Source organism: Lipophrys pholis (assembly GCF_963383615.2).
Source record: "Lipophrys pholis genome assembly, chromosome: 3".
NCBI classification, from domain to species: domain Eukaryota; kingdom Metazoa; phylum Chordata; class Actinopteri; order Blenniiformes; family Blenniidae; genus Lipophrys; species Lipophrys pholis.
The window spans coordinates 10,512,827-10,539,247 of NC_137627.1; the positions used below are offsets into that span (position 1 = coordinate 10,512,827).

At 40.4% G+C, this 26,421-nt stretch overlaps 1 protein-coding gene across 2 annotated transcripts in view; it reads left to right on the forward strand.

The window, feature by feature from the left end:
- kirrel3b (kirre like nephrin family adhesion molecule 3b) overlaps positions 1-26,421 on the forward strand; it is a 160,993-nt gene that overhangs the window by 102,826 nt on the left and 31,746 nt on the right. For both annotated transcript variants that reach the window (XM_080460468.1, XM_080460469.1), the window contains exons 5-7: positions 9,825-9,982; positions 16,576-16,726; positions 26,082-26,187. In XM_080460468.1, coding sequence (XP_080316594.1) covers positions 9,825-9,982; positions 16,576-16,726; positions 26,082-26,187 — 415 coding nt within the window. The remainder of the gene's footprint in view (positions 1-9,824; positions 9,983-16,575; positions 16,727-26,081; positions 26,188-26,421) is intronic.

Sequence of the window (26,421 nt, forward strand, 5' to 3'; positions counted from 1 at the left end):
TTATTCGGCTTTTGCTTTTTAATGGGTTTTTTTCTCAGTTTGTCTTCGGAGGAGCCAACCTTGGCCCGGCATTGACCTGAAGTGACCGTCCCTTTAACGAGACAATCCAGCGTGAACTTTTGTGTCACTCCTAACCGTTTCAGCCAGTACTTACAGATGACGAGAAAGCAGAAAGACGTGTGCAGGAAGGGTGGCGGGGTGGGGGTGGGGGGCACAGACGGCAGCAGTTCCTGCTTCAAAAAGCTCTTGGAATAAAATACACAGTGAACTTAACCCATCCAAGCTTTTGCATGACTCGCAGGCTTACCCTCAGATGCCAAAGGAGAATCAAGGTCTTTGTGAATTAGTCATGAAGGGAGAGAATGGAGGGTTTCAGGTCCAAAAAAAAAAAAAAAAAAGACCCCTGAGGCTAATTATATCCCCCTGCAGAAACTTGGCATTTCTCGAGACCTTTGCTCCAATCCTTCTACCTGAGGTTAGTGATCACTGGAATGAAAGGAAGGAAGAGAACTGTTGTTTGATTGAGGTCTTTAGCTGTAAACTCAACTAAGGGGTCCCTTCTTATCTAAATTGCTTTACACATAAGAATTCTTTAGGTGGTTTTAGTAAGAGTTTTTCTTTTTTTCGGCGACGTTTATTTAGTGATCCTGTGTCATTTTAGTAAATGTTAAAAGTTGTCAAGGTGCTCACTGCTGATATTTTGCTCATTAGTTGCTCAGTTCAGGTGCACCACAACTGCAGTGACACAAACATCAGTCTATCTATTCTTTACCTATAAATGAAATTGCCATTTTGATCTGAATCAGTAAAATACCATGCCTTTCTGTATGTATTACACATTTAATAAACCCGCATTTAAATCTGCATGCTACAAATGGATAGCTTGGATATGCATTGTTGTTTTTATTGGGTTTGGAGGTCACAGATCACCCATTCATCTGTCTACCCAACTTCTATTGCCATTCATTTCTCCAAAGTAAAGGTCACAGGGGATGGAGTCTATTCCAGGTTATCAAAGTGCGAGGCTGGGACTCCCCAGATGGATGCCAGACAGCTTCAGGGGGTCATAGTAAAAGACGAAATCAGGGGATGGATTTTTGTCTTTTACTTTTTGAAAAGAAATCAGGATAGCAGAAAAATAAATGTAAAGTCAAACCATTAATTATTTCATTACAACGCACATTTCTATTACAGAAATTCTTGTAAGTGCAAAATAAGAACTGTAAAATGACCTTCGGTTCAAAAATTATTAGTTTTAACAGTCGCACACTTTGGAGACTTCATATAAATACCGACTAGATTTTGAATTAAATGAAGTAGGACAGGGAGACTGATGCCTTTTTTGCTTATTCATCACAACTGCTGTTGACCTATCATACAATGTGAAAAAGATGATGGAAATCTAACATTCAAACAAAAATGTCTTTGTGAAAGGCCACAGTGCAGTTAATGTTCTGTTAGGGGGGCGGGGGGGGGGGGGGGGGGTGGGGGCTCATCCTTCCACACATGGACAACCCCCCGAGTTAACATAAGGTAAAGTGCAGGGTTTGCAAGACAACCGAGACGCCCCGAGGCTAGCCTATTTATTCAGAACCAGACAGAGTCGGTATCCGACTGGCTAAATCTCACTAGAATGACTTTCATGACTGGCTGCACATCTATCACCACGAGTCCTTAAAACTCTGTGAGCTTATTTTGAGCCTTGAAGTATACATATTATTAGGACTTCAAAGGATAAAATGTAGCAAGATGCAAGAGTGGTTAGCTCGGTGTAGTCGAAAGTTATGATAAATTTTTTATAGGTATTTATTCCTCTATTCCGGCTCTGCCCAGCGCAGGGTATTAAGGTCACATTGCAGAGAGTGCTATTGAAATCAGTGAGAAGTTGAGAAATGTTTCAAGATGTTAACCGTACTTGCGGCAAATGAAGAGGGGTTACAAAGCTTGACACATCATTAGGAGAATATTTTTTCGCATTTAACAGAAAATACACGGCTGTCGGCTTTAGAAAGTTGTGGTAATAATTCACTGTACATTTGAGATATTTTCCGATCATCCTGAGCTGTGGGCAGTACAGCGGTGCTGTATTTTGTTCTGTGATCTCTCACAGAGGAAGGAGTCGGGCCTGATTTAGGGCTTTTATGTAGACTTGTCCGTGCTTCCCTTGTGCTTCCATTGGTTGGTGCAAACTTTATCCTGCCTTTCAATCAGTGTCAGCGGAGATCAGCTACATTTCCAACAACCCTAAGTTGCGAATGTCATCGCAATATATGATGCATATTATGAATACCATAATAAAACACGGTCCAGATGATATGATTTATGTACATCGGAAATAGTTTGAAAGACAGAATGTGTTTTGAATAATTAGCCGTTTGCACGTCGTCTCTGTATTTTTTTGTTATGCAGGCTATGTAGTCTCTGTTGTGTGATGACACTTTTTCAAGTTAGTTTCACATTTGAGTTTGATTGATATGGTTGTGGATTTATTTGCTTAAAGACTTTCCACAAGATCCTTCAAAAATGGAAAGCATTCATAAACCCAATGCGATGCTGGTCGTCTGACAAACATAATTGATAGCATGCCATTTGAATGAGCCATTGTGTGAAAGATATTTGTTTTCTCTTTCTTGCATTGTTAATGTTTTGGACCCACGCTCCAGCAACAATATTCATGTACACAAAAGCCCAAGGGTATCTTTTGTTATTGTTGTTTTTCAACTGCCAAAGCTGAATCAGCCGTTTTCCGTGGATAAGTCTGAATTCATTATTTCTCAAGGATCACAGTGCCATCGTTTTAGTAATGGAAATGAACTTTGAGGGCAGGGTAAATAAAAAAAACAAAAAAACAGTAAACAAATAAAAAAAGAAATTAAAAGTTTTCCTTATGCATAAAGATAAAATAGACAAAGAAAATGCTTCTCAGTGTTTATGTGTATTTTGTCAAAGGGCTGCACACCGGGTCCATGTAAATTAAGTACAGCCAGTGTGTTTGGATGATCTTGTTTTATTCATTTCACCATTTACCTACAATATATCCTTGGTACCCAGCAGTGCTGTTAAGAAAATGTGTGTTCAAGCCACATCCAGAGAAACTTATTGAAGTTCACAGCCTCCTGTGTAAGTAGCCAATTTGTCTCTTGCAAAAGTTAATTTAAGTCTAGCCAAGCATCTCAGTAGTATAAGGAGAGATAAGGTGTCCTAAAAGGCAGTCATTCTGCGAGAAAACTTGATGGTAACATTTGTATTACACAGCCTCCTCTGCCATTTTGTCTGCAACACGAGATGGGATGATAACTACATCTATGATATCACAGAGCCTGTGAACAGGTGCATGATTATGGCAGACAGGCTGTATGTAGGATGGTTTTTTTTTTTGGTTTTTTTTGGTAAGCATTTCAACAGAAGGAGGAGAAATGACATGAATACATCTGCTCTACAAAACAACAATACCAACTGGGTACAGGTGCTGGGCTGATTTGAATTCGCACTGCAAACGATTTCCCTCTGGGATTAATAAAGTATTTCTATTCTATTCTAGTCAATAATTTTGCCCCAACTATTCACAACGGTTGTCAGAAAACTATTGAGAACATTTTGAAGACCAGATGGGCTAATAATTGGCAGAAACTTCAAAGAAGAAGTTCCTTCTTCTTTTTTTTATTTATTTTTTTCCTTAAATTTGGAACCCGAATCCTGAATTTTCTGCCTCCCACCCTCAAACTCACACTTACTCACACACGCACGGTTGCGGAGCACAACTCAGCCGGGTGGTGAGCGGGAATGTCAGCACCCTCCCAATCTGTGGAGAGCAGCTTCTGGGGCTGCACATGGCTGCGCTGTGACGGCGCAAGCGCTGCACATCTCTGACAGCTCTGGCATCTCCCCACTCCTCGTCTTCATCCTCCCTTCCCTTCCCCACTTTATTTGGCAGTGTTTACAGAGTTCACGACACCAACGCTACCAAAAGCTCGCTAAGTGTTTCCATAGCACATTTATTAAAAGCCAATCCTCAGTCCATTCATTTTCTTTATATTTTTCCACTGTGTTCCTTCCTTTTCTGCAAATTACTCCTACAGTCCTTTTTATACATTATTTACAGGCTGCCGCCGTGTTTGTATTTGCCATCTGCCATTGTGTTTGAGAGTAACATCATTTGGTTACTTTCTCACTTTCCCTTTCGCGTGTTGTTTCATACTCACCGTCCTGTCATGTGTCTGCGCATGCATGCATGCGCGCACTCATGTGTTTGTGTGCACACATGACAGCGGGTCTTACGGCCTTCAAACAGATGTGCAATGACAGCGTTTGAAGAGGGCCAGTGATTTGAGCCAGCGAGCCACGCATTTCTCTCGCGTCCACCTGTGCAGGGTGTTCCTCCCCGATTCTTTTTTGTCTTCTCTTTTTCCTGATCTATCTATCACAAACTCTGCAAGCTGTCGCAGTGGGTGACAGGCGACCCGTGCAAGCGTTCCTCTGAAATAGACAGGAAAGTCAGGGGGCTCATTGTTGTTCAGGACACGTCTGCAGAGGCACAGTGCTACAACAGTTACACGATGCCAAGCCTTCCCCTCCTCGACGCAATCCAGCCTCCATGTGAGGAGCCTTCTCTCTCATTCATTTGACTCCAAGTTGCTTTTTCCTCCACCGCTCGCACTCCTGGAAAGATGGGGTGTTCGCAAGATTTCATTGGCTGCTTTGGAGAAGTTCCCCTGGTGCTGGTTTGGCCCAGAAAATGCGGGAGGGATCACCATCAGCAGCATCAGTTGTTACCAGACTCAAACAGTCTTCTCAGCAAACGCGAGCGCATGCTCTCAACTTCCCCTCACATAAATTCAAGTTTTATGTTTAGTGTTGGGGATTTTTATGTCCGGTGTGTGGAGAATTCATATGTATCATGGGACAAACGGCAGTTTTATGACCCCTAGGGTTTATTCAGACCCCTCTTGGAGGAGACACACTTACTGCCTGGTACTGTTGAGTTAATTACACATCAATATGCCTTGGTCTCATTTATGGATATCTTTGCTTATGCAGTAAAAGTAAATGATCTCACTGAAGTCTGGTTTTTTTTCTGACGTCACTTTATTCATTTTTTTCTTTTGATTCAGGAGTCCAAGGCAGGTACTTGTACAAGTACATAAATGGAAGCCAAGCCTTAGACCTCAATACATTGTTAAATACCTTCGAGCAACTCAGTGAAGTCTATCTAAATAAGGGACTGGGATATATTTGTTTAAGATGTGTCAGATCAGACTATTTCAATCAAACAACAAAGCTTAGAAGCCAGTATGATGTTAAACAAATGGACACAATGGCAAATCGAAGCAATCTTAATAGAACCTTTTCAAATGATTTGTAAGTAATGAACTGGCTGTATGATACAGATATTATTCTTTAGGTCTGCAACTGAAACCGCACTCCTTACAGCTTTAATCAATATAGACAGGCAGGATTGTCTTTGTGACTGATCTGTTATCAGTTATCTCCCGTTTGCATTAAACCTGCAATCACTGAAATCCTGGCAAAAGCTGATGTCTATGCGTGTGCACGCTGACAGTGTCCATGTCTCTGCATGTACAGAAGAATGCAAATTTGAGAAAGTGTTGAAAGGGATTACATTATCATCCCCCAAGAAAAGAAAAAAAACCCAGTGAGTGGAGCCGAGTTTGCAGTGAGTCAGCCCTGTAATTAAAGAGGAGCGATCAATCCGTACCACTGACCACACTACTTATGCCAAGTCCATCGAATGGCTGCAGTAAAGAGCTAATTTAGAACCATTAGGGACTGCCGAGTTTGCAAACAGCCCAGTAATGATGATGGCTGATTCAAGTTCAAGGCTTGGCCTCTGTATAACTGTCAGACCTGACAGTCATAAGACAGAAATAAGTCAAAGATCACAAATGGAAAAAAAAAAAGAGCAAAATACCACTTTTATTAAAAAAATTTTCATTCATTTGTTTATATGAAATATATGTCAGGATAATGGTCAGTGTTCACGGTCCCCTCAGCAGACAATTTCACAGACCAACTGCAGCTCTGCAGGATCTTGTACACATCCCTCTTTTGCTAGTTTGAAACCTTTTCACATTTGTTTTTAATGAGCGTTATCTGAAACATAGGCCAAACGGGAAATGTAGAAATATACAGATTTACCGGCCACATCGAGGGTTTCTGTCCAGGCTGCCGTGCAACGTTCCCAGTACTTGCATAGCAGCTCAACTGGACAGACAGCTACAAAGGTATGCAGGTTGGAGCCAGTCAGGCATGCCCCCGATCTCCTGGTTGTGTTCACCATTCACCCCTCAGTGCTGGCACCACTCCAGAGGGACATGACCTGAAAGTGTACCAGAGCAATGTTTGCCTGCGACTTCTTCTTCCATGTAGCTCCACTGTGCATGAAATCAAAAGCTCTGCTTGCTCTGTGCACTCCGGTGTTCCTCAATGGACAACATGGGGTTGAATAGTAGTTGAAAATTGAGACCATTAAAGGTCAAGTGGAGGCATATAGTGACTGAATTAAATAGTGCGTGACTGTGAGGGTATAGACATTTATTAGCCATGTAAGATTTTGACCGCAAACACATTTTCGCACGGAAACCGAACTCCGCTTATTCGTATGTGGGACATTTCATTTTAAGCAGAAAATAAAAGCCCCAAACCTCACTTCCTCTATGAGTGTTAAACACACTCGAGCAATAACATAAAAATCACATCTCTAGGATGTGCAGGATTCAAGTCAGTGTCTTATCACTCACATCATGTTAAAGCCTCCTTAATAATGGTCCTTTCTCCATATAGAAAACCTTTCTGCTTGTCCTATATGCTTGACATTTAATTAATGTTTCAGTCCTGTGTGCAAGTAAGTACTGATCGCAAACCAATAACTATCAGCCGTCACAGGATCATGAATCAAACCTCACGTTTTCATTTATTTTATTTTATTTTTCCTGGCAAATGGGGGAGCTGTCTGAAGAGTCCCATCCCATAATGTTTTTCTTATGCTCCCTGTCTGATTTGCATTCCCTGTAATATCTCTATTCTTAGCACAAGAAGAAACTAATGTGATCTTCTTGACCTTGTTTCCAATTGCTGATAAAGGACTAGGAGGTGACCACATTCTCACAAAGAGTCTTCCCTACTTGCCGAGATCAGCACACTCTCTTGTCTGATCTGTTTGTGCTGACCTGAGATTCCTCTACCGCTCCCAACCCCTCTGCATGATAATGAAGGCCAGATGAAAGCGAGAGCCAGCCAGAATTAACATTGCATTTCAAACCGCAGCTCATAATAGGAACCGGTGCATCAGAACTTTCTTTGAAATAGCAGACTTACTGATCTCGATGGTCAGAGTTGGAGTTTGTCTGGTCTGGAGCTTGAGTCCAGATGTCACTGTTTCCACACCGCTCTGATTCAATCCCTTCTCGCAGTCGGTGTGTGATACTTTTTTATGGCAATTTAAACACGCAAATGTTTGGCAAGTTTTCCAATCACTAGCATTATGTAAACCATTAGTCATAGAAGCAAAAGCAAAAATACCACCCCCATTCATTAATCAACTACAGAACGCCCAGATAGAAAATATATAAATGAAATGTATCCTGTGAAAGTAACACATGTTTCATACCACATATAATATTCTCATTAATGGCGTAGAGTCTCTTCTATATATTTCTAGTACAAAATAGAGAATATCAGGAATCTTGTCTTTACGTGATTTAAAAAAGCTTCACAAAATGCTTTGCACTTTAGTACTGTGTTTTGAGAATGTAATGTTAAATCTGAAGAGGTAACATTTTTTTAAAGGCTGCTCTATCATGTGTAACTTCCCAACAAATTATACAAGACTGCTTTGCATGAGAGTAAACCTGAATGTTTTGGAATAAAGCTAATCGAAGCAGAAACTGTAACTTTGAAAGGTTGTGGTTCAGACTGGAGCCTTGAGCAATTTGGTTGTTTTTTTTTGTCAAAAATGCAGCCAAATATTAGGAACTCTAAACTCTGTCTGATTACAGGGCCACAACCACAAACAAAAGCTAGGCAACAATAAATAGCAGTGTTAATAATTGAGGGATAGCAGGACTATAGGTCTCGCTATGATTCTTTCATGTTTTAATATTATTTGCAAAAATGTGTAAAGGTCGATGTTTGATAAATAATGAAACTTCTAATTTCCTGTTCTTGCCTCACAATAAAATGTATCTGCATTTGTTTGCTCTGCAGTGGCAAAAAATTCTTATCTGGCTCTTATTCTGCCATGAGCAGGTACAAAACAGGAATATTGATACCAACAAAGAAAAGGCTAGAATTTAAAAAGCTTGAATATGAACTCCATCTCTTTAAAGAGAAAATCCATCCATTGTTATCACAGAAAGGTAATTTCAACTCAGCAGGCCACGAGCAGAAGCTGGCACTAACAATGGAAAACATTATATAAAGAGGTAATTGCACAAAGTAATGAGAATTGTCCGTTGTTGAATAAGAATTCCGGCCATAAATAGCATGAAATGTATAACTTGCTTTTCGGAATATCTAATAAGAGCAAAGCTTCAAGGTAGCTGGAGATGTAGGCCTGGGATAAAACCAAAAGTTTTAGTTTGATGGCTAAAAAAAAACCCCCCACAATGAGCAACTTCAAACCCAAACAATGTTGAGTAAAGTCACGACAATCTGAGGGAGTCAGTATAGGATGCAAGTATGTACACGTCTCTGGCCCCTCATTGTCGTTTATGTCTGTCATGAAAGAGCATTTTTATTCTAATTGTCATTAAATGTACAAAAGCATGCCAGATTACATGTTCTTTATTCTTATTCATCACATACCTGTTTGACAGCATAAATGTAACCCATAACAACCTTCCTTCCAATCACAATGCTATTGCGAGGGAATATGGCAGCTGCCTGCAGCCTTTGATTTCATCTTGCCCCAGATCTGCATTGTAATGAGCACTCAGGTCAATCAATAATTCACTGCAGTTTCACTTCTTAAAAAAATGGAGAAGGAAAAAAAAAAAAAACAGATCGTCTCACGGGTAAAATGGGAATAGGACTTTGATCAGTGCCATTAGCGGCACATATAGTACTGTTGTGATACTTTATTCTATCTTTTGAATTTGTCAAAGCCGAAAGAAGTCAAGGGGAGAAAACTACATCTGTGTGTCTGAGGGGGATTTCACACTGACTGATTTACACTTAATGCTTACATGTATCAATGTGCTCCGTCTGCTTTGAGCGATGACAGAGTTGATTGTTATTTAGAGAATCACGTTGCGCCTTCAAGAAAGCTTTCTGTGCCTCAGCCACCGTCATTCACTGAGTTTTCCATTAAATACAGAGTAAATACATTTCTCACTCTGAAGTCATTACCTTCCATGAGCGGCTCATAATAGACGTGTCTTTTTTTTTAATATTTTTCTGTAGAAACCTAATTTCAACACAATAAAGCAAAGTTTTGTCTCCTGTTGGTGTCTTAAGTACACCCATTTTACAGGAGCTGGCCTTGTGATAAGGTTGCTTTTCATGCTGTCAAATCCTTGCAGGTGCCATTAGTTTAGAGTCGTTTGTGTTTCATAATAGATATTCTGTATTAGTGTTGGGTGCATGCAGGACATCAAGGAGGACAGAGAAATGAAAAACGGAACAAGATATTATGTGTAACAAACTATTTGTCTACATAAAAAAAAATAAAAAATTAATGTTGACATTCTGCGCTTCAGTTTTGTATTGGGGATGTCCCACGATTCACGATCCCAATAAAAAAAAAAAAAACACACATAACTTATCTCTCTTTTCTTTTTCTTTTCTTTTTTCTCCTGTTTCGATAGTTCCCCCAGAAGACCCGGTCATCAGTGGAGGACCAGTAGTGAGCCTGAGGGCTGGTGACCCCCTCAATCTGACCTGCCATGCCGACAACGCCAAACCTGCAGCCTCGATTATCTGGATCCGCAATGGAGAGGTCCTGAACGGGGCCATGTACTCCAAGGTAAGCATTGAGGTGTGTGTCACTCCAGTTATGTAGACGTTCTGGGTAAAAGACGGTGAATTGAATGGCTGGAGAGAGTTTTATTGTTTTGGTTCTTTTTATTATGTTATATCCTGAGATACAGGAAACAAACAATATTTAACCCTGCTGCAAACAGTAATGTAATAACTCGCATTCACATAATCATTTTAGCCATTTTTTATGTAATTAGGCAAGTAACCAGAGTATGTATCCTTAATGAATGAGTGAGTATTATTTATGATGTTGATAATCAAACTGCACAAAAGGCTTATTACATTATTATTTTTTAACTATGATCATAGATCAACTGTCTTATTACACTATTGGAAGGTTATTACGTCATGTGCTTTATTACATTGGAGAAGACCAAGCTTATTACATTATTCAAAATTAGTAGTTCGTTTTCCCTCTCAGAGCTATTCAGTTCTCACAGTTTATTTGTCAAATTTACCACATAATCTTCAATAATGTGCAACAACCAAGTGCTTCTTTCCCTTTATCCAAGAGAATGTCAACATTAGATATTTGGCTGTACATGTTAAAAATGTGTCATTGGTGAATCTTGTCTGTGATTGGACAGCTGTAATGATGAAGTTCTGGATACTAATGCCATGATTACAGGACAGGGTTTATTCAAATGATGGTACGTTCACTGCTTTACTGCAAATGTACCAAGTAACTTGTAGACGACCAGTCTGACTTTAAGTGCTGGACTCACTAAAGTCAGTAGTTTGTCTCAGTCTCTCAGATTTCTTTTTGAACTGAAATTCCTCAAAAACTGAGGTTGCATTATGATAACAAAAAGACGTATGGCACTTTCTTTTTTTTTTCTTATCCTCACCGTAACAATTCGACTCAGACAGGCAGATTGCAAGATCACGAAACTATCAGCGACTTTGCATCTCTCTGTGGCGTTCGGATCTCTTCTTTCTGTGACATTTATCTTCCCGGAGCCGTTAGGAAATCCACTGTCACTTTCAGGACAGTGTGATTCTCAATGACGGATCGTCTTCCCACTTTTGATGCTCTAATACACAACGGTGGCGATGCGCGCTAAAGTGTGGTGTGGGGATCACCTGACCTCATATACTCCTGATTGACATTAGCCTTCAAGGCTAATCACGCATTCAACGCTGTCATGTTCCATTTCCATTTAAACAAAGGACATAAAGAGATGAGGCACTTTACAGCACCAAACACCTCCCCTGCCTTCCCTCGCTCCCTGCGCTGCCTCATCCCATTATCGGCTTTTTTTCAGAGAGCAGATAAATGCCATTGATTGGACTGAGGTACGGCACCCGGCCGTTTTGAATAAAGTGATTGCTGGAGGTGCCGTTTGCTAATGGTGGGCGGGAAAATGCACTTCCTGCCTTCACTTCCTCTCAGAGGAAGAGCAGATATGAGAACATTTTGTGCCGCTCCTTGACGGATGCTCGCACGCCTGCTATGAGCCCAAGTATGTGACTCCGCTCTCTTATCTCCATCGGCCAACATTAAAAAGCAATGGGTTCAATTAAAAGAAGATGACTCTTTTTTTTATTTTTTGGGGGGCGGGGGGGGGGGGAGTGTCCAAAAAAAGCGGAGGGAGAGATTTTGCAAGCATAATCATCTCTGCTCATCAATCGCTCTGATGGTCTTCTCATATCCCACAGATGAGGAGGACTAATGTGAGCAGATGTGGTGGAGGAGTCACAGAAATGGTTTTCCTGATGGTGTCATGTGTAATGACAGTTGTGACCCAAAGATAATTTCCCTCTGTAGGCCTAAAAAAAACCTCCGCTCTTTGACCACATAGAAAACTATTTACTGGACCAGCGGGTGAAGAGAAGGTATACGATTAAAGCGATAAAGGGTGTGATATTTTTTCTCCTTTTCAGGGAGTTTGCTAAAATGATGCTGTGCTTTTCATTAGTGAGGTTTTACATGGATTGATTCAAACATGGAAATCATTCCTTAATATGCACAACTGTTATTGTTCTTGTAGCTGTTTGTAATGTGAAGCCTGTGAGTCTTTGCTGTGGTTCGAAGTGTGCACATTTTCTCGTTGGACTCTTTTTGGGGGGTTTTGTTTTGGAGTGATACCACAAATCATTTAAAAAAAAAAAAAAACCTTCTTCAACCAGAAAGTCATTCCACCAAAGTGCGACATATATTTTCCCATTCCTGAGTGCTTTGGTAGCGAGCTGAAAGGTGAGCAGGACACTCCTGATTTATTCTAGTCTGAGGAGATTTTAAAAGATATAAAATGGAATTGTAATGACATTTTATGAGCCCTTTTTGCTGGTAAAAACAAGATGGGTGTTGTTTTTTTTTTGGGGGGGGGGGGGGGGTTTGTATACTGTTTGCAATAAAACTGTCAGAGTTTAATGCCACAAAATTGCTAAAGTAGGTAAAAAAAAAATCTATAGATTTTATTTTCAGCAAGGAAAATAGTAATCCACTTTTAAATCCTGGGCTCTCTCTGTTCTTATCCCCCCCCCCCCCCCCCCCCCCCACAACCACCACCACGACCACTTACATTACTTTCCCCCATTAAGTCATAGGTGTTTCAGTGTAATTACAACACTTTTACCACGGGCTGGAAAATACTTACATCATTTAAAGATCTCCGAAAGCCAAATCATCTAATTTGTTCTCATACTGAAATTATAAGTCAAATGTGATCATTTCAGGTGAATATTTTAAACAACTTTATTGAAAAGATCTTTTTGGATGAGTGGCGCGTCAAGAAAAAAAGACAAAAAAGCTGAATCAAAGAACTGACCAAAGAAACCAATTTTACACATTTAAAGGTCCAGTAGTGAATAATGACATCGTGTAATGACGACGCCCCAAACATATTCAGGTGCTGAACTCTTGCATGATGCACTATTAATACTGACAGACTGATGATAACTCAAGGTTACATCTCATATCAAATCAAAGGCAGGCATGTTGAAGGTGTATTAGAATCGTTGGAGTCGTTCTCTATACATGCAGTACCGGGCCTCAGTGTGTCATTATAGTTATAATATGACTTTCTTCTTAATCTGAGTTTCTTTTGATATCAATAACCCCAAAGTTTCAATGAAATACTTAAAAAGTATTATAAGTACACCTTAATTCTTAATTACATGAGAGTCAATTTGTACATTAAAGTTCACATTCATCTAAGAAGTTTCTTCATAAGTAAGAATTATCTCACTGCACAGAAAATACTGTGAAACTGAGACATAAACCTAATGCCAAGTAAGATTAAGCAGATTACGTGTTGGAAATTGTTTTAATCACAAGATACTCAGACAGACAGGAATTTAAAGCCACCACCTACAAACATTTTTTTTATATTCTCCTTTCTGGAGTTCAAACGCTTAGAGCCTCACTTCTCGGCATCCTCCGCGTTCAACAGAGCTTGTTAAGCCTTTGTTAAAAGTTTATTTGTATTCACGGTAGAATGTTAATTTCCTTTATCTTAGATATATGTGGCTGCACAGGGTTTTCTTGCTCATGTTTCATTATGCGTGTAAGACATACGCATTATGAATTTGACATGAGTCTGAATGCCTGACAGTTTGTTCCTAACCAGTGGTCTCAGTTATTATTAAAATCAATGGCTTGCAATTGTGTCAGGTTTAAAAAAAAAAAGAAAAAAAAAGAATTCTCTGACATGTACGCACTCATGAAAGGTCAAAATATTTTTAATGTTCGGTCTGTAGGTATCGTAGTGTTCTCTATGTGGCCGTACAACAGGTGTTGGATGTTAATTGGGTGCCGACAATGTGGCACCAAATCAACGCTGACGCTGTCGAGGTGCCTGTGGTAGTATGAATGGATTTACCCTCATATGTATTTTGAATAAGTCCTCTGGCTTATTACTTGCTAAAAAAAAAAAAAACATTCACCTTAGTCATTTTTTTCATATTTCTTTTATTCATGAAGTCCCACTGGTGGCAAAAGTACTTACATTCTCTACTTTTTTTTAGAAGAACTTCAGGTTACAAAATGTAGGCAAGCACAAAACTATACATTTGTTTTTCAGCACCATAATAAATTAAATCTCTTTTGAGGCTTGTTTAACATTTTGGTGTACAACGACGCTATGTATTTATTTCTCTATAAGCAACAATGATATATTAAAATTCAAATTGAATCATAGTTATGATACATATCTGACACGTGATCTGAAAAAAATAAACAACTGATTGTGTAGGTAATATGTATATAAAACATCATTTCATATATGAAATAAAAAGCTTTAGGATAGTGTGATGGAAAACTGTAACTGTCAATAAATACAGAATAACTGAAGCAAAAGCCTTACATGACTCATCAGTATTAAGTAGCTTTGAATGCTTCAGTATCGTCACATTCAGTTGAAATCAATTTCTTTATTTTGAAATACAGGAAGTTCTTAATCCTCTCTCTGCAGCCGACTTTTACTCTCCGTGTGGTTTTGTTGCTTCTCACGTCAAGTCTTCACCCGCAGTCATTTAAAACGAGTAACGAGAGATTGTAGAAAACACAACTTTGTTTAGACACACAAAGTCCTCAGAAAGATACATGCTGAAGTGAATTAGCCTAAGTCTTTGTACTCTTTATAATAAACACAGGTCACCTGGTAATTTGTCTGATTCTGGTGTACTCATCCAGGATGTTCCAACTTTAACAATGGCCGCCCTTTATGTGTTTCTCGGATTTGTTTCATTTGTCAATGTTGCATAGCGCGGCTTTAAATGTACCTGGACAAAGCGGCGCCAGTCTCAATCTTGCGTCAGCCATTCCTCTATCAACTTGCTAAAAGTATTCTTCACAAAGGCTTCAGGCGATACACGTGGAAATGTATCAATTTGTGATGTGGCGCGGCGTTGAATTCAATGCAGCAGCCGGCTAACCCCCTCTCCAAGATTAACGACTTCAGGCAGGTCCGGAGCGACGAGGGAAACAATCCTGATTGTGTCAGAAAGGATATTACATTGACATATCCCGCGTCTGACAGCTAATGTGTTCTGCTCTGGAAGTGACTCACGCACAACTATGAATTCCATCACATGGTTCTTTACATACAAATGGGCTTCACAGACGCATGCCAGGGATCCATAATATCCCTTCACCGTGAAATACTCATTAAAGCACAAAAGAATTTGTTTACTTTCGCTGACTTTATTCTCTAATGTCATATGCACTTAAGAGGTACCTCCAGGTACTTGAACTATAAAATGGCAAGATTTCTTTTGAAGCGTCTTGCCGTCTGATATTACCAGTACAGTGACATTTTAATTATATCATTCAGACTATGGCATGCTTAAAAAAGAAAGACAGTGCAGAGGCTACAGTTTTATTAAAGCGAAACCCTCGCATTAGAGTGGAAGAATGCGATGATAATTACTCCTGGATTGTACTTTGACAATGAGCCAATTTGAATCAGAAAATGATTAATAGGAATTTGTTATAGTGGTTGGAACCAATTGCAGTGTGGCTTTTTATGAACTTTGCAAGAGCGTTGTAAGATAAAGCGCATTAAGTTTTCGCCGTGGCATGTAGACTTTTTAACCACAATATCAGTGAAATAACACGCTGAGAAGGAGTGGTCTTAAGAATTTCTCGGGAGATGGATTATCGCTGTATTTTTGAAAATTTGGTGAAGATCTGTATGTGTCTAGTCCAACGGTAGTAGTGTACCGAGGCGATTCAGCCGTGGGATCCTACCGGTCAACAACCGCGCTTCTCTTTCTATTTCGAGAGTATTGTTTGATGTACTCCGCAAGCAAGGTCTTCTTTTCTTCTAAAATGCAGAGCAACAGCGGGGCTGCTTTAAAGAGATGGCAGGGAAATGCATCTTGACTTTGTGGTTGACCACACTGTGCCCCGTTGCCCACGCAATTTGTTCTAGTCAGTGACTTTGTTCTGTCCCGCACTAGTTAACATGGACTCCCAGAGCCCTCCCCTGAGCGTTTGAGGGAGAGTGAGAGCTACTGAGCGCTACCAACCGATTCCAGATGGCTTCCACAATGTAGGGCTCAGAGGATGAGCGCTGAAAAGAAGATTGATTTCCTTTGTGGAGTATGACAAGCCATGCACTAGAGCGCAGCTCTCCAGACATACAAAAGGAAGCAAAAAAAACCCCAACATATTTCTACTTTTATTCATATCAATATGCTTTGCAGTGAAACTACAGGCTGGAGAGTTCTGAGGGTTTGTCTCTGGTTCCCTGAGGGAGAAGATGTGTGTGTTCATGAATGTTCAGCCCTTTTTAAAAACAATTTTACACCTTCTCCATCAAAGCTTATCCGGTGAAGAGTTTGTTCCACCTCTCTTTTCTGTTTGACAGTCACTTAAGCAGTTTATAATTTCAGCCTGAATCAGGGCTTTTGAAGGCATAGTAGAAAAAAAAAAAAAATCAAAAAATTGGGACGCACTGCAGAAAACCAAAGTCGTGCGAACTTCTATTCATTCATTTATTTATTTAAAAAAAAAAAAAAAAAAAAAAACCTTGTTCCACTCCACTCCATCTGATCAACCAACCATGCTTGTTATGGATTTGGAGCTTGTTTATCCAGACAACGGCATTTACTTTTTTTTTTTTCACTCTGCAGACCTTGCTCCGGGACGGCAGGAGAGAAAGCACCGTGAGCACACTCTACCTATCGCCTTCCAACATCGAGACAGGTCAGCAGATCATCTGCAAGGCCTCCAACAAGGCCGTCCCCAATGGCAAGGAGACCAGTGTCACAATCGACATTCAGCGTAAGCAAGCTACTTCTTATTCTCTCTCTCTATCTCTCTAACAACTTCTCCAATCATTGGTGATTAGTGTAAACCCCTTGATAGACAAACATGGACAAAATTTAAAAAAAAAAAAAAAAAAGTAACAGGTACAATGTTTCACACACCGAGGCATGACACTGTGCAAATATGAGGGATTCATTCTTGTCTCTGTCAGAAATTCGGGATTTGTCTCTATTTGGCTTTCATACGAGGAAGGTGGGTAGCTTGGTGATACATCAGTCACTTTTGTTTGCTGTGATGAAATATCAAAGCAGCCGTCCATCTAAAATGAATAGAACTGCCTCCTTTGGTCCGGCATACCTGCCTGCTGTGGCGCTTCGCAAACTGTCTACACCTCTTTTGTTTTCCTGTGCATGCCATCAATCTTTTTGATGAGAGCATCCCCAATTCCCCCTACAAAATAGGCAAAGTAAGCCCAGCGTGTAAAACACATTCAGCCTCAATTGTCAGGGAATCTTTTTTCCATCAAAAACTGCTCACAGTAAGAGGAGGGCTTTGAACAAAGGGATTTTTGCATCGCTCACAACCCCTTCAACACCATTAAGTATGACTAATAAAGCAGAAAATGCTATTTAGAGAGCCATTATGACTGACGGCTCCATTCTTTTCATTATGAACACCACAAGAGGCAAGCATGGCGAGAGTGGGCTCGGCACGATCAGGACAACTCAGACACGGGAGTGAGAATGATTAAACAGTTTTTGGTGTTTGCAACCCTTGCAGTTTGAGCTCCTCAATTCTTTTCATGCAGTCAGAGGGGGAAGTCTGTGCTGTGTGTTGTCACCATGTATAATGATGGGTCTGTGATAAATACTTGCCAGCATAGGATCATGCCTTGGTTATGAATGTATGATTTAACCCCGAAAAATGAGTGGCGCAGATTTCTAATTAGCATTCCAAAATGCGCTCTTTTACACAATTATGGCTCCTGAAAACATTTTTCGCAGCACGAGATCAAACTGAGCGACGGCAGGGACTAATTGTCGAGACTCAAATTGTCTCCCAGAAGGCTTAGGCTCTTGTCTTCCTCTCTCTCCTCCTCCCTGGCCTCCCTGCTCGAATGCAGACAGGTAGTGTTCAGTAGAGTTCATCGGAGCTTCTGGAGTTTGTCTTGAGAACCATTTCCCACATATCTTGCCCCTGAAATGAAACCTTTCACCACTGAACAATGATTCATCTGTGTTTGGATACCCATTCTGCTCAATTTCACTGCACTGTAGCATGTTTGCAAGCTTATTGGCTGCATCTGCAGGACATGAATGAAATAATAATTCCAATTTGGATACACACACTGTTCTGAACGTCTGAAGGTTCCACTGTGAACCAACGACTGCTGCGGAGAGGTATACTGATTTATTTATTTTTTTTGTCAAAGTCTACATACATTTTATATGTAGTTCATGGATAATTGGAATGAAAAAATAAATTTTTCATGTATTCGAAGGTAAGCAGAGTGGAGAGGTTCCTGAAATTGTTTTCATTTTTAGTTTTTTGATACAACGTCACATTTGCATTTCTTAGCCTATTGATGCAACAATTTAAATCTGAATATCTGGAAGGCATCACAGCGTAGGATGGGTTCCATTGTTGACAGACTTAGGTGTTTCTAATTCAGGGACATGATCCTCCAACAGAGGTTAGTTCTAAGAAACACCTAAATTCCAGGCTGTACCAAATCACATTATGTGGATAATTCCATTACTTCCAAGCTAATTACCAAGCTGTCATCTTTAAATATCTAACGGAGTTTCAAGGGTAGTAAAATAATTCAATTTTTTTTATTAATGTTTTAGATGTCCAACCTGTGCAGTGTATTCACAGTTGTATTTGTTGAGTTAAACACTACAAATGTGCTTATGTGATCATTTGTGGGCGGATCATAAAAGTAGGAAAGAACACGTGCCATGGTTCATAACACAGAAGGAGACAAACACTCGCGATTAATAATTTCTTATGAAGAAAGGCACCTTCTCAGCAAAAACCCTTTTCATTCAATCAAAGTATCCATCAGAGGTAACACAAGTCCTCCATGATCAAAACATTGCAGGGTTTTATATGAGTCATGCCAATTATTTACCACAACAAAAGAAAATAAAAATAAAAACTTTAGCGTTTGAGTGAGAAACCACTGTCAGGGAAAAGACAAATGCCAGACAGTGGAGCACATACTTATTTCTTTTGAGTAAGAGAAACAGAACCCAGAGCTCTTTCCTCGCCCCTCTCCAGTTGTCTCTTTGTGAGCCTTTCTTCGAGAAGCCAAACGCCACCACCCTACCTATCAAGGTAATGTTTCCTACAGGAGCTTCCTGTCAGCTTGTGAAATAAATGTAACACTTTCAGCAATTTCATATTTACAACTACGCTTGGGTGTTCTTTTTTACAGCCAGACCCAGTCGCACATCCAAGAGTACAGGCTCATAATTCTTCAGCAGTGTTTCTTCAGCTTCTGGGAAACTGCGTCACTAATCACCAGGCAAACGCCAATGTGCAATTTGTACAAGATACACTGGTCCTGTTCTGGTTGGATATCATCACGTGTCAGATTCCCCTTTAACTTCTGTCACCCAACTGCCTGTTTGGGCTTTATTTTTATATTAAACTCGTCTAATGCCAGCCATGGCAAAGTATTCCTCGCTCAAAATGTAGATTTTCATATCAGATTGGTTTGATTTAAACCTCTCCACCGATGGTGCACTTAGATAATCCTAAATTCTTTATTTAGAGAAACTGCATACTGCTGGCCAGTAGTGCCGTTATCTTGTTTTGCTGATAGTTTATAGGGCTGCCAACTTTTTCCTACATGTATAAACACACAAACAGAAATGCACACAAACTACATGTGTTCCCATTCAGATTACAGTTTGTTACATGTAAATGATGGCAATTGTCATTTGAGGAGAAGACCTCTCTTGCTACAACAACCGATGAAGAAACATTTAGGACCTGTTTACATGACAAAGTTTCAAGTGAGAAACAAATCGTTATCATGATTTCCTTTTAGTAAAGTTTTGCATTTACATGGTAATGCTTTGAAAACAATGCCTGTTTGAAGAACACCCACATGACCATGACGGAACAATACAATATAAACACTGGTATGGACAGACGACAAAGTTAGATGGCCATGACGGGTGACTCTCAACTACCAAACTACCAAATCCCAGGTCCCAAAAGGGTAACTTAAAAACTGAAGCAATGCATTATTATTATTCATTTTGTCTTAGTGTCCAAATAGTAGTGAAAGGATATATTTTATTGTAAGATAGGAAGTTTAGCAGTCAGCTAATTACTGCAGCTTAACATAAGAAAAGACTCATAATGTGTCGATGTATTCCTAATGTTTGGGAGTTGACAGCCCTGTGCTTTAAGTTCTGAGAATATCTCCTACAGAAATCTTTCGCCTTCTCCATTCATCACTTGAGATAAGCTCGGCAATTATCCTGTCAATTTATCGTTTGTGCAGAAGATTCTATAGCCGCATAAGATAATTGAATGGAATGGAAACAATTAAATAAATAAGAAATCCATTGTTAACATAGTCATTATATGGAGACAATTCTAACTTTTATGGTATTTCTCCATGTCATGTTCTTTTTCACATTGTGCTCTCATGTGTTTTACAAGTGAGGCTGCAACGTGCCTCAGTCTCATAACAAAGATGGAGGGATTAATGGCGGTCTCTGGTGAACAGCTGCTATTAGTTTAAGTGGGACCCTGGTGAGGGCCAGGAACCGTAAGTCAGTGAGGCTAGACTGCACTCTACGACCAATTCGGTCCCTCCAAACATCTGATGGTGTGCAATTATAAGTTGCTGGCCTAAAAGTCACATTGATCTTTGAGTAAAACTTAAGTTGTGGTCAAAGTTTGGAAGTTTTTAAAGTAGAGAGTTTCACTGCAATTATAAAATTATGTTTTCAAGAAAGTCATTTTCCTTGTGGGGAACTTTATGTTGGCACACTTCGACCTTTGTTTTCCTATTTAGAAGTAATGTTTGATAGCAATGTAACGTGAGATCAATGCCTTACAGATGCTTTATATGTGCTAGCTCTGTATTGAACACACACATAAAATAGAATTGATAGTGATGCTCTCATCTCACTCTCAGCGAGACAGCAAATAAGCACATTTCCTTGTATTCCCTCCTTGTTGATAATGTCCGCCTGAGCATTTACACTCCCAGGATAAATGCTGCTGTTGCCTTCTGCTTGTCTCCTTGTGAGTAAATCCCACTTTTCATTAAATAATTAAACTCCCATTCATTTTGCTGTCTAGAGTCATCTAATTGACTAAATTAGTGACACGATAATAATGGCGACACAAGTAATTAAAATCTTCTCATTCCTTGTTCACATCTCAACATTTCATATTCAGCTCACCTCCATGTTTAGGAGGCCGTTTCCTCTCAGCCTCAACCTTAAATCAGAACCCAATGAAAGTCATCTGAACAACAATCCTGCACATTGCCCTAAAGCTTACGCCGGACTAAATCCCAGTGCATTTAACAACAGTATTTTCTTTCATCATGTCTTTAATGCCCATGATTTACATCCACCTCAGCGTTTTCGTTCCCACCAAAGTTCATACGGCGTTATCAAACCAAGGTTTAGACAAATTAGCATCTAAATACAGTATGCGGTGGTGATGTTGCCGCAATGAGAGGGATTTAAAGCCAACAGAGGTGATTCAGAACCTCGGATAGACTGCTGACATCGGTTGTCCATACCAGTCCATTAGCTGGCTGTAATTATTTGATAGCAGAGGGGTGGCTACCCCCTGATGCTGTTTTTCTCCAGCAGCAAGACTTGACTTGCTTTATGTCCGTTGGACTTAAATCAGTAAACCTTCCTCCTCCCACCATCTCGGGGCTTACCACAGCAGCGGAATGTGATATCGATGCTACAGTTTCATGTCCCGCTAATTCCCTCTCATCAGGATTTAAAATATTCTTCAAATATTTTCTAGTCCAGTTGCATATCTGCGGAGCGTTGCCCCACATAGAAGCACGCTTTGAAACACGTAGTGGGAAATGAATGCACGGGGGACAAGTGGAGCCAAGGTTCTCCGTGTGTTTGCATTGCAAACAAGCTGAGCCATGTGGAGGGAGGGGGCGGGGGGGGGGGGGGGGGGGGGATGAATGCCATTTGTTGAGACTAATTAATAAAGAACATGCAGATGTGCAATTGGGGAGGATTTGTTTTCGGTAGCTTGCTCAGCTACATGCTCTCCTTGCTCACTCAAGCAGATAATGGCAAATGCATTTGGCAGAGAATCTGAAAGTGAGAGGGAAAGCATAAGGAGAAAAAAAAAGGGCAAGAGAAGTACTCAAATTGTCTCCACGGGGACATCATTTCTCAATATCATGTTTTCATGATACTTGGAATCTCACCGATGGACTTAACTGTCACTAATATCCTTTTGGTGGATCAGCGGCAAAGCCTTGATTGAACATATTTAGACATTTACAGATGTGCTAAAGGCAACGCACAACCCCTTAGTTCAGCTGCTGTTCACATTGCAGAACATCTGCGTTCATTAAACCGAGTAAATTCTAAATAAATACACTCATGTGAATAGTTTATGATCAATGTGTTGGTCCTCAGATTGTCAGTCAGTCTGTTCTTCCCCGAAATATTCTACTCAGTCAGCCATATGACAGTATACACATATTGCTGGGGCTACAAGCCACGAGCGGATGGCCCACAAACAGCTTCACCATCCTTCAGAGGCTTCCGACGCTCCCGGAGTTTGAGGCTGGTCCTGCTGGAGAACAGCTGTCTACAGTGACCCAGAGAGATTGGAAATTGAGCTTTAAGAAAGGGAAAAAAATAAAAAATAAAACAATTTATGCTGGCACTATCTGCAGGAAACAGAGAAGTTGGAAGATTGTTCCAAAAACACCATCTGGTCTCCACTTTGAACTAACCGATCAAAAGCTGTCGGCCAGCCACACACCACCCTCCCCAATTCATCCTGTTGTTTTTCCACTGAAGCTCTGATCAGTCCTACTATTCCCCTTTTTTATTTTTTTTTTTCTGTACCCATCTTATCCTCTCAGCTCCCTCATTCACTACTACTCTCTTGACGAATGTGAGGAATTAATAGTCCTGCATATTGATGTCCTGCATGATGCCTCAAATGCACTCCTTTCAGCAACTCATGCATTTATACATCAAAGTGGCAAACAGACTTCTGTCTTAAGTGGCTGTCTGTCATATAGAGAGCGTCAAAGGTTAGGGCAGTTGCGTTCCTGGATTCACACCCAGGGCCACCGCTGACAGACTTTTGACAGCTGTTGCTCCCATGGCTGTCTTTGCTTTGTAGCTCAGGGAAATGGAACTACCCAACAAATTGCTCATCTGGGCTCTGGATTTAAAGTCATCATGACATTACTTCCTACTGAGAGGGACCATGGGCAGTTTTTGAGGGAGGGTCAGTTCATTCATTTGAAAAGAGCATTAATTTGTTGCCAGATTGACAGTAATGAGCATTTGAGTCCTTAGATGTCTCTTGGCAGCAGGAAAAATGTTGGCATGATTAAAAAGTACAGTATAGGAACACATTAAATGAAAACGACTTGTGAATTAGCATCTACATTACTGTGCCTATTAATGCAGACGCCACCGTCAGATCTCCCTCACTTCCCTTTTATGTCAGCTCCTTGCTTTACTTGAGCAGATTCTTGCAGAATTTTATTCCCACATCCTCTACTGCCACATCTGTCATCTTGCCCCTAAGGCTCTGTCTGCCACGTATTTGTCCACTCAATGTCCCACTCCTAATCCAAAAAAAACATCAATTGGGCAGCTCACACTGCTATGGAAGCCACGGATAGTTTTATGATAATGTCGAGCAATGTGTATGTAACCATGTCCCGCAGACTGGTTATTCAGTACCAAGGGATATTTGCTGGTTTGACTGTGGCGCTCAGTCTTTGTGAATCCACAGTCTTGTTGTTTTCTTTACCAGCCTGGGGAGTAGTGGCACAGGTGGAGCTCATGGAATTTCAAGGTGGTAGTGTGGTTGGTGGGGGTTGTGGTGGTGGTGGTGGTGGTGGTGGTGGTGGGGGGGGGGGGGGGGGGGGGTGTCCTGAAGGGAAATAAGTCTGCTGATCGGGAATATGGTGTGTGAGGAGGGAGGAATGTGGCACCTGGACCACCCCCTCTCTGGGGTTTCATGGCAGCTGAGCCAGCCTAGAGCATCTGCACAGCCACAGGGTAAAAAACTGTTTTCCTACACACACACACACACACACACACACACACACACACACACACACAGAATCTCTCTCCATAAAACTATGCTCAGATTGGCTTCATTACAATTGTGTCTGTATGCTTCTTAAATTCTGTGAGGATTCTTGTGCCCACCACACTGCCCTTCATCTACATCCAATACAGTTCCTGGTTAGAACATCACTCCTACTGAAGGCAAAGTTAGATATACCTTTGAAACAGATGGCTTCTCCAGCATCCAACTCAGAACCAGCTTTCCCTTGAGTCTAGTTTACTGCTCATGAGGCCTGACGGAAATGTGAAAAATAAATAATTAGATTGAATAATTAAATAACCTAGTCCAATGTGACACAATCAGGCCCTCTTATTTTAATTGATATTTTAACAATGTTAGATTAGTACATAACATTGAATCCACCTTTGGGGCATATTTTACAATAATATCATAGTTTACTTTTAAAAGTAAAATAGACAAAAAAAAGCAAAAAAATAAAATAAATAAATACATTTTCACCATGCATTAGTGAAAGTGACTGAAGCTGACGACTGAATACAGTCCATGTTTGTATGTTTCTGTGTGCCCACTGTGCGTGTTTGCAATGACGATAAGAACTCAAAAGCATCTGCTTTTATATCCTCAGCAACCGGTCCTTACAGGGGGGCTAAGGCAATAATGAATCATTTCTAGACTTCGGAGACAGTCATTGAGATCCTGCTGCTATTTGTTGAACTCAAAAGAAATACTCCAACAAACAGCCAGCAGCTTGCGCTTGCGATAGATAGCTTTTAAGCAAACCTATGTGTTCCTGGACTGCGAGCCTCTAGTCTGTGTGCATGGTGCTCTGCAAACCTTAAGAAAACACTGGCCATAGCCTTAAGATGGAGCTTGAGCTGGTCAGTATTGATTCTGGATACCGCAACATAACATGGTTAGGATTGACACTCCCTGATGTGCAAAACTGCATCGCCTTCTCTTAAACAGTGTGGGTGCCAACGGGAGAAAAGAAATCATATCAGTCTCAGATATTTTACTTTGAGTATACATTAGGGACTATTTTGGTAGTTGAAATTTCTCATCATAAAAGAATTGCAATATTGTAATACTTGTATGCTGATTTTTATTTTATTTGAATTGCTGAAGACAAGATATCTATATCCAGCATCTTTTGGGAAACCTCTATTCATTCATTTTCTCCTTTTGTGAGGTAACTAACTGTTGGTTTCACATGGGACAGACATCTTCAAAAAGAACCCTACCTTACTCAATTAGGATGAATTAAGTTGTTTATCATATTTGCATAAACTGGATGTTGGAAATTGAAACAACAGCTTTAATTGTATTGTATCACTAAGGTTGCTCATTGTTTTAATTGCAGTGCGTTGCACTATGGACTATTCACTGTTTGCAAATTGCCATTTACCGAAACTCATTATCAAGTCAAGTTTTCCTTTGATTTGCACCTTGTGATGCTAATAATGAATACATGAGAATAAAAATAGCCAGTTATCCCCCACACCTGTATAATACACCACAGCGTTATTCAACAATTGGGCCCAGACCCCTGGTGGGCGGCAGGAATATTAAAGCAGGGGATTGAATTATTCAGGAATAATTGCCTATTATTTGGGAGGAAATGCAAACGCAAACTGTGATAAGTTGTCTCAACTGTTCGAAGCACGGCCACAACACTCTGTGTGATCATCAGAGAGAAAAAGACTTTCACCTCGCGGTTTTAAGTGGAGCATATTTACCTTCAGTATGTGTGGTACAGCTACATAAAAGCCTGACAGCTCTGTTCTGGGTCTCAAAACAAAAACACATTTGGCAAATGTAGGTCCCGTGAATAAAAACTGAGGATTCATTTAGCATCAGTGGCCCTTTCGGTTTGTTTTTTGGTTTATTTGTTTGTTTTAAATGTTAAATGTTTTCAGACTGTTTACGTCTAATTCGTCTCGTCGGTAGAATTGAAAATAGCAGCGTCAACAACAAACGATGGCCTCAAACTTAAACTTTTCCACACCGTGTGTGAAGGGGGATGCTACGTTTGTAACGGGTGGTCTTTGCCTCCATGTTTCCGCAGATCTCCCTCTTGTCAATCTCTCCGTGGAGCCGCAACCAGCCCTCGAGGGCAACCTTGTGAAATTCCACTGCTCTGCGAAGGCCAACCCTCCTGTCACGCTGTACAGGTAAGATTATTATAGGAGGACGACGCACATAAGTCATGAATGCACAACGCGTGACGGATTACGTAGTGCACGGGAGAAAGAAAAAGTGGTATAATTACCTTAAAATGAGGTCCTCTCTGATCGATGTTGCTGGTGGAAAACACATTTTCACATTGAGTCTAGTTTAACACTACATTATTGATAGCATTAATTATTGTGATGATGCCGTGACACTATTACATCTGCCCACACTTT